At 40.0% G+C, this 15,689-nt stretch overlaps 1 protein-coding gene across 1 annotated transcript in view; it reads right to left on the bottom strand.

The window, feature by feature from the left end:
• Nucleotides 1-2,676: 2,676 nt before the first annotated feature.
• Nucleotides 2,677-15,689, bottom strand: part of spire2 (spire-type actin nucleation factor 2) — a 95,496-nt gene continuing 82,483 nt past the window's right edge. Inside the window, exons 10-15 of the mRNA XM_034132664.1 lie at nt 12,195-12,322; nt 11,011-11,148; nt 10,672-10,739; nt 9,960-9,987; nt 7,194-7,291; nt 2,677-3,130 (exon numbers count right to left, since the gene is read on the bottom strand). Of these exons, the coding sequence (XP_033988555.1) occupies nt 2,749-3,130; nt 7,194-7,291; nt 9,960-9,987; nt 10,672-10,739; nt 11,011-11,148; nt 12,195-12,322 (842 nt within the window). The 3' untranslated portion in view covers nt 2,677-2,748. The remainder of the gene's footprint in view (nt 3,131-7,193; nt 7,292-9,959; nt 9,988-10,671; nt 10,740-11,010; nt 11,149-12,194; nt 12,323-15,689) is intronic.

The following is a 15,689-nucleotide window of genomic DNA, read 5'->3' as shown; positions in this document are numbered from 1 at the left end:
TCCAGCGCTTTCGAACAGCAATGGCCGTGGCTGTCTCCTCCTGATTGGTGGAGTTGGCCCAATAGCCGTAGCGCCACCGTCCTGACGTCAGGACAGTGTTCAAATCTGGATCAGTTTTTATCAGATCCGTTGCAGCCCCTTTTTTTGAGATTTGGGTATGGAGGAAAATAGAGAGGGTTGTGTTTTCTGACACTTGGTGAGTTCTCTGGAACACCGGGGACACATATTCATGTATACAAGACGTACAAAAGTGCATTTTGCATGATAGGTCCCCTTTAAGTGCCTTTAGTAACAAACACTTCTTAACTGTAAGTAGAAGCTACTTGAAATATACGTTGTTACATTTACTTAGGAAAATCGAGGTAAGAAAACGCACTCAGAAAACCTAAGTAAATCTTACTCTCCGTTTTTCTCTGTAGCAACCACGTTACTATGAAAACGCCGACACGGGAAATACTGTTTTCATGCCGAGAGTCGATGACGATAACTTCACATGGACACTGGCCAATCTAAAACCTCTTTAGTAACATACGTAGTACATATACATTTGCTTGACAAGAACTGAAAAGATCTTCGTATTCTCCACAAAAATGTGTGTTATAGTGAACTAAAAGTCGTGATAGAGGCTTGCTTGTCAACATCCGGGTATTTATGCACTGGTGGGCCATGTTAACAATCCTGTGTCACAATATCAATCGATCCAGCAGAGCAATAGCCTATAGGCAAAACACAGAAGTTCAACAAAATATATGACATAAAATGAACTTACCAAAGCTGAAGTAGATGGTCAACTTCATTCATTATCTTTCCGTTTTACTGATTGTAATCGCTATACGCTGCTCTCTCTCGTCTCCTCTTCACAACTACTATGTTCGCAGCACACGTACTTATAGCCAATCAGCTCTGAATTATGTGAGATGACATTTGGTGGGGATGCCAGCACAGTGCCCCTATGTGATTTTTTTTTTGCCGCACACATTGAACAGAAAAATACTGAGCATGCGTGGTGTAGTTTTTACAGCACCCATTCACTTTGACAGCAGAGAGAGGGGCTAGATCGGGGCTTGCCCCACATCGCTCAAAACGGCTCAATAGGCACACTGTGGACACTAATTAGAAGAACGCAGACTAAAACAGCAGTCTACAGAGTACAGAGGAATCAGATGATTAAACATGATCTTAAAATATATTTTAAGATGTATTTTTTTTTAATTATTATTTGAATTAGTTTCTGCTGACACTAGGTGGGACTGTGCCTGTGCTCCACCTGCCCCTAATGACCAGTCGCCACTGGAAATATCTCTCAGAGGGGCGTGGGGAGTGGCTCCTTATTTTCATCTAAAGTAACAGGGCTGAAACAGAGGGGATTATGGGATGCTACAATGATCTGTTTGGTATTTGGAGTCAAACACTTCAGAGACATGTTTTGTATATATCTGAGACCTATAATATATTGATGAAAAACAGTATAATAGGGGACCTTTAAATAATTGCGGTACTTCATCCATTTTAGCTAGGTGAACCTAACAAACTGAGAAACACTTGAAAACAGATGGATACAAATTTGATAAAAATGTTCTAATGCATATATTACCCGGTTTGTGATCAATTCTACTTCCATGCTTAGTTCTTCTATTTACAATAGTTTTTCCTCAGATTGTTGGGTCACCTTTGTTGGGTGCTTTTCTTACAAAAAGTTTTTTTGTACGTACCATTATTTTTTATATCATCCCTTCAAGAGTAGGTTTCTTTTTTGTTACTTTTGTATATTTAATATTTACTAATAGGATATGTCTCGAAGAAATGAAAAAACATGTTCTATTTATTCATGTGTGCCGCTGTGGACCGCAGCACGCAGAAGTGAACAGTTGAACTCAAACGCAGCACTGTCGTGTTGTCTTTACATTTTATTGCAGTTGAGGTTTACTTCGTGTTTACAAAACCGGAGCATATTGCAAGCGTCCATGGGGGGTGAGAGAGGCGGGACCTTCAGTGCTCGCTTCATCAGCATGCTGCGTCAGTAAAGGTATGCAGCTACACCCCGATATACACTCACACCTCATCCAGATACACCTCTACAAGCACGTATCAAATGCAAAAGGGACCTATTTTATGCAGCAGCCACTCTGTACAATTCCTTTTCAGTCGACCAAAAACAAATGTCATTGTTCTGCGTACAGGCCTGTCATTTTACAACTCTGTTTCTGTGTCCTAAGTTACATTCATGAAAAACAAGGCAACCAAAGAGAGCTAAAATGATACACAGGGTTACATGTTTACTTTATGCTGCGTGGCAATTGTCCTCAAACTACCACCACACACCTACTTTCTCACAGTGTTTACTCCCACAACCACCCTCACTTTCCTCCCCCACCCTCTCCCGCCCTTAAGCAGCAGTGAGCATCAGGGGTGAGGTCATGTGCTGAAGGTAAAGCAGATACAGAACTGATGGTTACTGCAACATTATAAAGTGACCATAGGAAGGCTCTATGTGTGTGCACTGAAAAAACTGAAACGTTGACTTCAATCAAATGTATTATGTCATCAGATTTCACATAACTGTATTAAGTTAGTTGAAAGGAATAATATTACGTTTAAATAAAAAAATATTAGGTTCAGCTTAATAATATTGCTTTCAACTAACCTAATACAGTTATGTGAAATGTGTTGAGATAATACATTTAATTAAAGTCAACGTTTCAGAGTGTGTGTGTGTTTGGGGGGGGGATAAAAGGTCAGCCAATCTCCTCATTGGTTCCCATTGTTGATGGTGTTGGTGTGGAGAGGAGCCGCTGATGAGGCGTGAGGCCGCTGCTGCTGTGGATGATGCTGATGGGACTGTGGAGGGAGCTGGGGGGGGCCCTGTGACTGTGGGTGAGGGGGAGGGAGACACTGAGGGTGAGGGTCAGTCTCCAGGTGTGACTGGCGCTGCAGCTGTGGTCTCTGGGGGGCCACCCTGGCTTCCCTCTTGGGGGTGTTGTTGAGGATGTCCACGCTGCGGCGGCTGGAAGAGATCACGTCGGCCACGAACTTGGTACACTCAGCGCAGACGTCCCGCAGCGTGCAGCCCTGAGCGTACAGGTGGGGGAACTCCTCCTCCACCGGGCGCCGGGACAGGCTTCGCAGGGACCTGCAGTGGGGGGGGGGGAGAGGGTTGTGTTCATAGGCGGCACTTATCCTGGGGACATGTCCCTCCCACTTTGCAATAGGATTATTTGTGAAACATGTTCTGATAGTAGTGTGCACAAAAAAGTGTACACAAGAGAACATGTAGAATCTGGAGGACTGTTCTCACTTTCTGGCTGTATTTCTGGTAACCTAAGTGGTGCACCCTCTCTGCTCTCTCATCCCTGTCAGAGGCAGAGAGTGGATTACTGCAGCTGGGTAATTATGACATAATGGAGGCTGCACTGATGACATAACAAAGAATGGGTGGGGTCGCCGCTGCTGATTGGATTGAGTCTGCTATCTGTGATTGGTCGGGTCACTGCTTACGCTGCAGCAGGTTAGCAATCAGCTGCAGACTGACATAGATCTGACCTGTGTTCTTAACCCAGAGCCGCTGTCCTTTGAGAGAACACACAGTGACCGGCTGAAGGTACGCTGATGACCTGTGTGTCACACAGAGGTGGGAAGTAACTAAGTACATTTACTCAAGTATTGTACTTCACTACAATTTTAAATGAGCTATTCTGCTCTGAGGTGGGAAGTAGTAAATAAATATCCTCCTCAGCATCAGAACATAGTCACGTACAGTGGAAAAACTATAATAAAGTAATGGGTCCTGCTAATGGGCCCTGGAGACTGACACTTGTGTTACCCTTTAACCAGGCTTGGGGAGTATCTGGGATTACGTTATCATGATACATACAAAGGTAACTTAATTCACCTACAGTGACATGGAAGATGTAATCCCATTCCGAGTACTGTTACATTTAAACAAATTGGGGATTACTAGAATAATTTAGATTTGAGTTGTAAAAACCTAAAAAGATCATACAGTGTTTGTTGTAAAGGATTAGATGTTATCTCTTCTTTGTAAACTGTACTGTTCTGTAGGATAATACTTTAAGCGTGAATCTATACTTCTACTGCCTGAATCTGCTTTATGGTTTCACTTTCTTTGCTTCATTTGTTCTGTTTTTAATCAGTAGGTCAACCTATATGTTCATAAAATAGTGGTTGTGAGTTTAACTGTGTGTGTTAAACTACCACTACTTGGTTTCCTCTTTTCTAAGGTCACATTGTTCTGTTATCTAACATAATACACTTTATTAAAAACATCTTATTGTTATTTCTTCTTCTTTTATTTATTTTCATTGCATTGGATATTGATGTTATTCAAAAGTAAAGGATCATATTTTGATTTTTCTTTCTGAGATTAAACTCCGGGGGCTATAAAATGTAATCAGGGGTGAGGTCAAAGTAATAAATTATACATTTTTAAATGTCAGAAAAATAGGTGTCTGATGCATGGACAATCTTTAGCCATTCTGCTCTCTCAGACCGAACCTTTAAATCGACCATAAATCCATCTTTATTGAAAAATAAACTTGCTGGTTTCCATTGTTTTTTTGGCTCATTAATGCACAAGGCGCTCATTTAAAATCAGCTTTAAAGTACACATGGCCCTGAAATAGATCTACAGTATTCAACATTTTAATATAAATTAGGTGTTAATAAACTGCAGTAGTAGTACTATAAGGAAGTGAAAATGTTGACTAACAAATTTCAGGAAATGTGGGAAGCAGCTGTCCCAATGAAAAGTTAGAGATATCTGGAAAATTATAGTTGTAAACGTGAATTAATAAATGATGGCGCTCCATATATGACAGATGTGTGTAGACAAAGGATACTGGCCTATGCTGAAATATCAAAGTCTCTGCAGAGCACGACACATGGCCAAAAAGACTGAGACCAAATGACCTTTGACCCTGACTGACAGTGTGACTTGAGAAAAGCACTGTCAATGACTGACTCTGGGGTGAACCTGACCAAACTTGACTTTACAACCTGACAGTGTGAGTGTGAATGTATGTCTGCATGTGATCAGTGCAACTGCATGATTTAAAACAATGACTAACAAGCATGTTTTTGGACTAACACATTATTCTGGGGCTCTGTGGGAAACGAGAGGTTTCCTAAAATTCCACAAAATTGGAAAACCGCACATGTGACCCGTTTCTAATCTACTTGATGATATTTTACTCCCACAGGCAGCGCCGGTTTGCAAAAAGTGAAGCTCAAACTACAATCTGAAGATTCTGTTTCTTTTAGGACTGAAAGATGGAGAGACACACTTCTTTTCACTGGAGTGTCTACTGTGGAAAATAATGGATGTAAATGTGTGAATAATGTTTGGTATTTTCTTATAATCACTGAAGGTTTTCTTCCCATACAGGATGTTGTTACACATGAGTTCATGTGTAAAAAGGGGGAGTGTGTGTATAATGTATTATATCAACATGGCTGTCAAATTCACAATCTACATTTTTCATTTAGGGATTGAAAGAAACCGGCCGCCCCAACTCGAATGTTCAAACTGATCATTGAATGATAGTTTTAGAATGAACCTGCTCCATGTCCATAAGATACTGTTTGATGAATGTTGACATGTTTCTAGATATTGATTGAATTATAACAGGTAACACAGATGCAGAAGCAGTGGCCAAGGGGCTTCTGTGAGAGATGTGAGTCCAGAATGGGAATACCAAAGAAGCTGACCTGTGATAATGAAACCATTTTGTAATGTGGATATTTTAACAGATATTAGAGTAAGTGGGGTTTGAAATGTAGAACGAACATATTACAGTTAAGTTAAGTCAAAACATAGTAATGTAATGAGAAGGAATTTAACTTAGACAACATCCTGTCTCTAGCCTGGTAAATAATTAGAAGTAAAAGCCATAGACTTTATTGTTTAGGTCATTATGGGGATAGAAATGAACACAAGACTAGTTTCACAAGGGCCATTTAAATTCATAATAGAAAGACACTTGATGACAGTATATTGGAATTCTGCATTCATTTTTTCAGCTTGATAATATCTAAGCAGTGACAGGTAGAAGCAGTATCACCAGGAAATCATTCACTTTGACAGTATCATGATTCTAGTTGTTATTGAATCCATAACATGAGTGTGTTTCTTTACCAGAAACATGAGCAGTTCATTATTATATTTAGATTTTAAATAGGATTTCAAGGATTTGATTTAAGAATAACACAGATGCTTGTCAGAAATTCAGAGCTATTGAAATATGTGATTTAGTTCACCTAAAGATGTTGGAGTTTTATTTTGTTGGCACAGTCCAAGTATTACGATTCTGAAGCTGCACTGGCAAATAGGAGGTCTACAATTAATTTAGAAAACATTAACATTAGAAATAATAAGCACACCATTTATAATTTCGGAAATGCAGTAAAAAGAAAAATAGACATAGATTAGATTCACACCTTAAAAGGTGTGAAAGGAGGGATTTGTGGAGTCTATTTTTATATAACATTACAAGACTGATTCTTATTATTACATTATATGCTTATTGTGCTCATGAGATTGCTATGACTATAAAATAAATAGACACAATCACTAATCCCAGGTTCTGATGGGTTAGATACCAACGAAGGGAATAGTCAGAAGAAAGTTTTCAGCTTGCAATAGAAAGTAGCAGAAGCCAGATGCAGGCACTGTAGAAACAATGAGTTTTTGAGGCTATGGCCTGGGTTAGCTCCGCACCCACGCATAGCTGGGAATCAGTATAACCAAGATTCCACTTTTCTGTAGAAGCTTCATCAAAACAAATGACGTATGATGGTGCCAGAGTAGGGAGGGACTTCCACAGGCCGGCCGAATGCTGATTGGAAGGTTGTGTTGCCAAGAGACCCTATCTGAGTCTGCGCACCAACCAAAGAGAACCAAGTCTAAACCACGGTATCTCTTCAGCTAGTCTTGACCAATCATAAATGTACGGGCAACGCGCTGTGTAATAAAATGTATTGTCGCACGTGGTTCGAGGCTCTTGACGGATTTGGTTGTTACAGATTACAGCTTTGCTGCCTGTGATTTCCAAGACGTGATGAGTCCTTGGCCAAGTCATATATATCTTTTGCTCTCTTTACAATAAATAGTTCAACTTAGAAGTTGTCTGTCTTTTCTGGAATTCTGAACCCAACAGTCTCCATGGTGACAGACTCACTTATACACTTGGCTCTTGTGTCCGTGGCTCTTCGGAGTGCTGTGGAAGCCCACAGTGTACACGGGGATGTGGGCCATCTTCTTCGAGGGGATCTTCATCTGCAGCAGAGGAAGAGGAACACAACAGAAGGCAAAATACATAAAGGTATTTAGTGGGTTTGTTCTAAGATAAAACTCAGAATTCTGACTTTGTTCACAGAACTAAAAGAGATCACTTTTGGTCAGATGTCATTGTCAAAATAAATGTCACACTTGTACTTTTTTATATTTCTTAATAAAGTGTGCTTGTCTCTTTCTTTAATATATAAGTCTACTCTTGCTCGTTTTGCCCTTTATCTGCACTGTACCTTTGCTGCTGCGGCAGGATAAAGGATTTCTGATTCTGATAACTCAGCAAATAACTACAACCTTTAGTCATCTCACTGAAGAACATGTCAACTGAACACACATGTTCAAACTGAATTATTATTATTTCAAACTGAAATAATGTTACACACCACAGGTTCAGGTGCAGGTTATTTATTTGTACCCGTAGGTAGATTCTGAGTGCAGAGGGTGGGAGTCATCATCTAATATGGAGCTGGATAACCGCTGGAACTGCCTGAGGTACAGGGTCTCCAGGTTTAGCTGTTGCTCACCAATCACTCTGCTGGACCACTTTATGATCTTACTCAGAGAGTTTCTGCTCTTTAAAGTCAGGTTCCCAAACCATGACATTAGTGAAAAAGACAGAATTGACTCGATAAAAGCACGATAAAACAAGATCATCATGGTTTTGTCAATGTTAAAATAGGACAGTTTCCTAAGACAGTACAAATGCTGGTGCCCCCTTTTGCACACAGCTTCACAGTTTGGATCAGAGCTCAATTTTGAGTCAATAATTGTCCCGAGATATTTGTATGATTGCACAAATTCTACTTTCTGATTCTGGATTGTTAAGACTTCATGTATGTGGGATGTCTTCTAAAATCAATGATCATGTCCTTGGTTTTGCTTATGTTCAGTTGTAGATAGGACTCCACACCACCTGACAAAGTCGTCAATGACAGGGCCGTGGCTGGTCTCATTGTCCTGGAGCCTACTAACAATTATTGCAGAGTCATCTGCATACTTTAAAATAGTCCTATTTTCCCACCTACTTTGACACATATTAGTGTAATGATTCACAGCACACACATCACCAAAAAACACTCAATTCAAACAGCCTTCAAACCTACAGAGCACAGAATCAGACATCCAACAGGGTCTGAGACTGAGGCGACAAATCAAAAGAACAAAAGACACCAGGGGCCTCATTTATAAAGCCTTGCGTAGGATTGGCGTGGGAAGGTTGCTTACGTAGGACAAAGCAAATAAATACGCACAGACATTTTCCGATTCATAAAAGACTGCGTACCGGCGCAGGACTTGCGTACGACACATCCTACGCCGGTTTCCCTTTATAAATCACAATCAACTCGAAATGCGGCGCAGCTTTTGCGGGCTTCACGTAACGCCCATATTTGCCTATAAATAGTCAAAGAAACGCCCATTCATTCATTTTGACTGACTGCATGAAGAAGATCGCAGGAAATTACGACAGAACAGCTAAAAAAGACATCTCACACCGTGTCAGATTTAGGTTATTTTGGGGAGGTGGAGATAAATCATATTGTTTGGTGGATGCAGTTTGAACCAGAGTAGCAGCATGGAGGTCGGATCGTCACCAAAATAAATAAATAAGTGGTCCGAAAAAAGTTAATGACAAAAAAAATACACATAACCTTCCTCAGGCAGTGTGTTTGTACCGGGGACAGGAGACCCCCCCTTGATGAGAAACTCTAAGAAATGATCGGGGAATCCCTCCGGAGTGGAGTCATGACGACTGGATCTGAATTATTGTGTTGTATTTGGTGGTTTGTGTTCCAGCTGTCGATCAGCAACTATATATCCATAATCCACCAGTTAAAGGAAATACAACTAATGTGTTGTGTTATATTAGCTGTACAATTTACCGCATATGGTGTTCTTAGTTTCCATACCTCCTGTGTTTTACGAGCGACTTATCAAGTCTTGGCAAACGGCATAAAACACGATTAAACGTGATAGTATATAAAACCATGCTCGTATCTACAACCTATAGAAATGCAAAACGGCGTCAGTTTAGACGTCATTCTGTCCTTCTGTCTACCGCATCATTTATGAGAAAACATTTCATAACATTAACACAACATATTCGAGGTGGTTTTAAATAGCATATCCGTATTTATTTATTTCTCCAAGTTATGTTTTTGTGTGCACTGAGGAGTCTCAAACAGGCGTTTGTTTAATCATTTTAAGATTGGCTTTAATCAATTTGTGAAAATGAATTCTTCATATTTGATAAATTAGAGGTAACATTTTATTTATGGTATTATTTCCACATATTTCTCTCCATTCTTCCTTCTGCCAACGGTGTCGCAGTTTCTCCTCTCTCCCGTTTGTGTGCTTAGTGCGTACGCATGGGTCAGAGTGTCCGTGGAGGACCGCACATTTTCCCGTCAAGTTAGTATTTTATAAATCGCAAACATTGCGTAGAAACTGGCGTACGCCATCTTTTGAGCGTACGCACCGTTTATAAATGAGGCCCCAGGTGATCAGAAACATAGACTTGAAATAAGGTGTAAAAAGCAGTAGATCAATTATCGGTATTGTATTACAAAACAATACCCAAATAACTTCAGAACCATACCTAAAAAAATACAATAAAGAAAAAAAAATGCCATCACAAAAAAAAAAAAAAAGTTACCTTTGCACAGCAGGAACTGCAGACAGATCTGTAAGAGAAATACAAATAATCATCACGCCTGTACCATGGATGTCAACAGGTCTGAAGTATCATTCTTACTAGCTTGTGTTATAATATGACCATGATAAATTAAAAATTAAAAATGTCCACACCGGGTCATTTGGTCACCGTGGAATCAGTTTAAACTACATTATTTGTATCTATAGTAATAATATAATAATAATCTTCTTTGCATAAAAAGTCCTTATATGTAGAGTGATCATTAAAAATATATATTAAAAAAAAAATCAGAGCGAAATATAAAATTAGTTAAATATTAATTTAATATGAAATTATACTAAAATGCTTTGATTTTTTTAACCGATTTGTATGAAATATAGATACTTAATTGTATCTGTTGAATTTGTAGGCCAGTCAATCTGCATGCAGCAACACAATCCTTAAACATTACATTTGATATTTTGCCTCTAACACATATTGAGCCTACTATGACTTCAGATGAGTTGTGCAGCCCTTTTATTTATGGCAAAACATTCATAATTTGACAGTATAGAAGCTTTGAGACAGCACGCACACATGCATGTTGTGAAATCAAACTAACAGAAAATACATGTTTCATTTGTGAACTGAATAAATGAACCATAGATGGTGGTGGGGAGTGCTTTTGCCTTGAAACAAACAAAAGAAAGGAACGGAACGTTATCTCTGATACCTTTTACACAGCAAGCAGGTAGACGGCCATGAGAAGAGAGGGAACTTCACTCTGCAGCAGCAGCACACCTGAGAACACACACACACACACACACACACACACACACACACACACACACACACACACACACACACACACACACACACACACACACACACACACACACACACACACACCACACACACACACACACACACACACACCACACACACACACACACACACACCACACACACACACACACACACACACACACACACACACACAACACACCACACATTGAGTCCTCCACTGTGAACAGAGCCCAGTGGAGAATGCAGTGAGGGCTCCGCTCTGTTACCCTGCCTCTCTTCAGGTTGTTGTAGAGCTCTTTGCTCTGAAGGAACTTCTCCATCTCTGCTTTCACCAGCACTCTGCGCACGTTGATGACCTCATCCACCGTCAGTGCCAGACTGCCCACAGGGTGGCTGAACTCCTCCTGAACACAGCAAGAGAAGAGAGGAGAGCCTGTCAGTTCACTCCACACATTACTCTGTATGACAGTCATGTGACACTGAAATCTCAAAGTCACACATTGCCACAACGAGCGTAGATGTTATGGTGGTTGTTAGTGAGAACTAAATGAAGCTCGTAGTAAAATAGATTAACATAATATCAATGTGTTGATTCTGATTTGTTTTGAGACTTTCTAAAAGTGTATTATTACTGGCATATTAATCTGTCATTTTGGAATGCACATTTTTTAACCAATATTACCTATTAAACGATCAACCAGATGAGTAATCTGAAATTTGTTGCGAGTACAGATTTACCATCCAACTTTGCAGTTCCATCAGCTCTAATGAGCGTTTTAGAGTCTTTCAACACATTGTTTTGGTTTTATGGCAACTAAATGTAAAGTTTTGGTAAAACCTCAATACCCTTATCGGCATCTCCAGCTGCACCAGACACCATTACTTTCACCAGGTGGACACAGACATGACTTCTTATGACTGCTGGGGTCTTTCTATTTCTTCTTGATGTGTAAAAAGGTGTCTGCAATTTAATAAGGTTTTAAATGCCACTGGGACTTGAGAGGTCAATAAGCCATACGCGAGCCCCCCTATACTTTAGGAGGAAAACAAACTATTACAAAACAGAAACTTAAAATCAATTTATCAATAAACAATAATCCAATAAAAAAAGAAATACTTAAAGAAATAAATCCACAAATAATCACTGTTTTGCTCATTTAGTAGTTCAGTGGGACTGTGGAGAGGAGAAAACATCACAGTATGACTACTAATCTTACTAAATAAGACGATATTAAAGGGTTGTTTTTGAATACTTTTGAAGGCTTTCTTAAATTAAGTGCGTTTTTTTTTCTGGAATTTGGTATCTCACTCTGTCATCTTATAATGCTATTTTTCGCAAAAATATTGGAAACAAGTTGATAAGCATTTCACCTGTTTTAAAAAAAATGAGTCTTTATGGACTCAATAATAGCTGAGTTGAATGGTGCTGCAGTGCTTTGGGCTGACTCACCATCAGCTGCAGCTCGTGTCCCGCTCTGGAGCCGGACGTGCTCTCGGACCCCTCGGTGGTCTCGTCCACTGAGCTCAGAGAGAGGCGGGCCGGAGAGGGGGGCACCCAGCCGTGAACCGGGAGGGAGGCTTGGGGAGGGAATGAATGAAAAGAGTAAAATATGGGTTAACTAAATAGGACCAAATCAAACAAGGACATGATCAGGCAGGGAATGAGAGGAGGCCACAAATCCCAGTCTGAAGTCCATGAATTACACATCAGCCTCTTTCATTGGGCGCCAGAGTGCATGTCCATCGACTCTTACTCTCACATGTTTTATTAATGTAGTTTCAGAGAGTGATTCTGCTACATCTGTAACCCAGATCCCAGTGAGAGGTCTGCTCAGCAGCTGCTCTACAAGAGGAGCTCAGGTAACAGACGGGGGTGGAAATCAGAATCAGAATTCCTTCATTAGTCCTGCAGCGGTACAGACGTATCGCTCGGACCCCCCACAGCTGAAGCTTGGTCCCTCCTACTAAGGGTAGGTGTAAATGTGGCTCTAATGGAAAGCAAACAGGCTGGAGGAGGGCTGGTAAACATCATCAGGACATCATCTGGATCAGCTGCTGACAGCATGGCTGACCTCATCACAGAGAAGACTGCAGAGTCCCCTGTTGGTAATGAACTGCAGAACACATCTGTTCTGCTCTATGACTAATGCAGGGGTGTCCAACTGATTTTAGTTCAGAGCCCACTGTTATCTCAAGTGGGCCGGTCCAGTAAAATCATAGCATGACAACCTAAAAAAGAACCACAACTCCAAATTGTTCCCTTTGTTTTAGTGCACAAATGTTCAAATTGAATGAACTATCTTATTACAAAACATTCTGAACAACCTGAAATGTCTTAAGCAAAATAAGTGCAATTTTAACAATTTGATGCCTCAGTTTATCATTTACACATTACAACTTACAGATCGCTGTGTATCTATAAAAATATTTAGTCACAGGTATCTGGAACGGTACAACATAGTATTTTACTTTATGATCAAAACGATTTGTCAAGATCTAGAAATGATTTTACATTCATTTCCACATCTGTGTACCGGTTAGTGTGCGAAAAAGCACACGTCCGATCGTCCGGGACGTGTTATTTACAATATCGGACAAGTACATCTTACCATTGACTTGTCCAATGGACAAGTGACGTTTTTCGCCCATATTTATTGACAAATTATTGATAAATTCAGCTTACAAAAGGCAGAACTCATTCGCAAATTGTTAATGTTAATGTCTTCTCTGTAATTTTTACACTTTGCAAAGTCTTCCCCTAGAGGGTCCAATCCGCCCGTTACAGAAGTGCACTGAGGGAAGCAGTTTGGAGGGTTACTTTAAAAATGTATTCAGTTTATGTTATCAGTACCCTAATACAAATATTACAATATAAAAGTAATGTAACGTACTTCTTATTTAGACCATTCATTACTTTCACAAGAATCTGTATGTAACTCTGAGCAATATATATGTTTTACTATTGTCATCTCGATGCTACCAAAATTACATTCTACATGTTGTATCTCATTTATTTTATAAATGCTGCGACCAACTTATCTACCTGAATGTGTACAACTGAACATTGTAATTATTTATATTTTAAATATTATGTGCATGCCTTTTTTATTTATTGTTAAGTGTCTATCTACACTTTTGCTGTAGATTACATTACATACATTACATATAATTTAGCTGACGCTTTTATCCAAATCGATTTACAATAAGTAACAACTGTAACAATGTAAATGTATCGACCGTGGGACAAATAAAGGAATTCTGACTCTGAAAACCTGATTACTTTCTGTTACTTTCGGATTACTTCAATTACAAATGCAATGTTAATAGATGCAAGAGAAAATAAATATCAATAAGATGTTTTTTACTTAAGTGTATAATTTCAGAAAACAGAACAATATAACCTTAGAAAATTATAAAACCAAGCAGTGGCGTAACAAGGTTGTGATCGGCCCCGGTGCAAATATTGTTTTGGGCCCCCCCCCCCATCGCCCCAAACATAAGCGCACACTGATGCGCTCACACACGCACGGACATACACAACCACTCAGAAGCGCCACATGTAGGCTATCAACAACAGCCTGCCCTGGCCTCAGACCACCACAGCCTGACAACAGCACAGCGAACTAAGAAGAGGATTACACCTGTTTCCTTGATATTTGTCTCTGGGGAATGGGTCGATAGGCCTACATGGACCGGTTGCTTTAATATAGCTTTTGATCTTGGCGTCGGGGGTCTCAATAGCGCCATAGAGTCCCCTATCCCTTGGGGGAACTGTTGGACCAGCACAGCCAAATCCAGCCTCTCCTCCTGGCTGGCTGGAGAAGAAGGTTGCACAGCCACGGCCACGGATACAGCTTCACTTGTGGAGCTAGATGGCAATGATGGTGGTGAGGCAGGTGAGCTATCGTTAGCCTCCGGCTCCCGTTGCACGTCAACATTGCTAACGTTAGCGCTCGATTTCGAGGACGATGTATGACAAAAAAACGGTCTAATTTCGTCAGTTTAGCTGTTACATCTCCTTGTTCTCTCTTGTCCTTTCTCTTTTGAGCGCTGCTCTTGTGCTTTGGTTTGCTGTACATTATAAATGCAAGCTATTACATTTGTTATAATGCTGCCGAACTTGCTGCTGCTAGCTACAGTACAGTACAGGTTGATTAAACGGTTCGCTCGTCACGCAAGGTATCACATGACATGAAAGGGAGCAAGGTCATTGGACAGACAAATTACAAATTAATTTAGGTTGCTTGGTTACTTTGAAGACTGCGTGAACCGGTCAATGCCATTGGGGCCCTAAAAAATTAAAAAGATATTTTTTATTTTTTTGCATGGGCCCCTGGCCGGCTCTGGGCCCCGGTGCGTTGCACCGACTGCACCGTCGATACTTACGTCACTGAAACCAAGATATTTAGGATCAAAATGTGTCCTCTAAATGATAGTCTATAGGCATACAGGACAGGACAGTAACGTTTACAAATGCTGTTTTAGTATAATACAGGTATTGAAAGCAAACATCATGTGTGTGTAATAAACCAGGTGTCTACCTACTGCATTCAACCAAAAAGATGTCTAAAATAAAAAAGAATGAAAATAGCTTAAATGAAAAAATTAAGGCAGTATTTGATCTAAAATGTATCGATCTTGTTTTATTTGTATTATTGTAACATTGTACAGTAATCAGTCAGACTGTATCCACACCTCTTTATGTTTGATCATGATCCATCCAACAGCTAAAGCTGTATCTCCCTGTCAGTAGAGGCTGTTGGTGTTCAGCACAGTGGACTGACACAGGACTCGCCTCTCATCCTGAAATCATTTCATGAGCTTTCAGTTTTTTCTCTCCAAAACTGAAAAATGTTTTTGCTTTTAAAGATTTAAATAAAAACTCTGAATGTGTTTTATTCCCAATAGTGTAGATATTACATTTCGATAGTTATGCAGAGAATAG

The sequence above is a fragment of the Trematomus bernacchii genome, unplaced genomic scaffold, assembly GCF_902827165.1.
Source record: "Trematomus bernacchii unplaced genomic scaffold, fTreBer1.1, whole genome shotgun sequence".
Taxonomy (NCBI): Eukaryota; Metazoa; Chordata; class Actinopteri; order Perciformes; family Nototheniidae; genus Trematomus; species Trematomus bernacchii.
The sequence above is the reverse complement of the archived record's forward strand: the minus strand, read 5'-3'. Positions and strand labels throughout refer to the sequence as shown.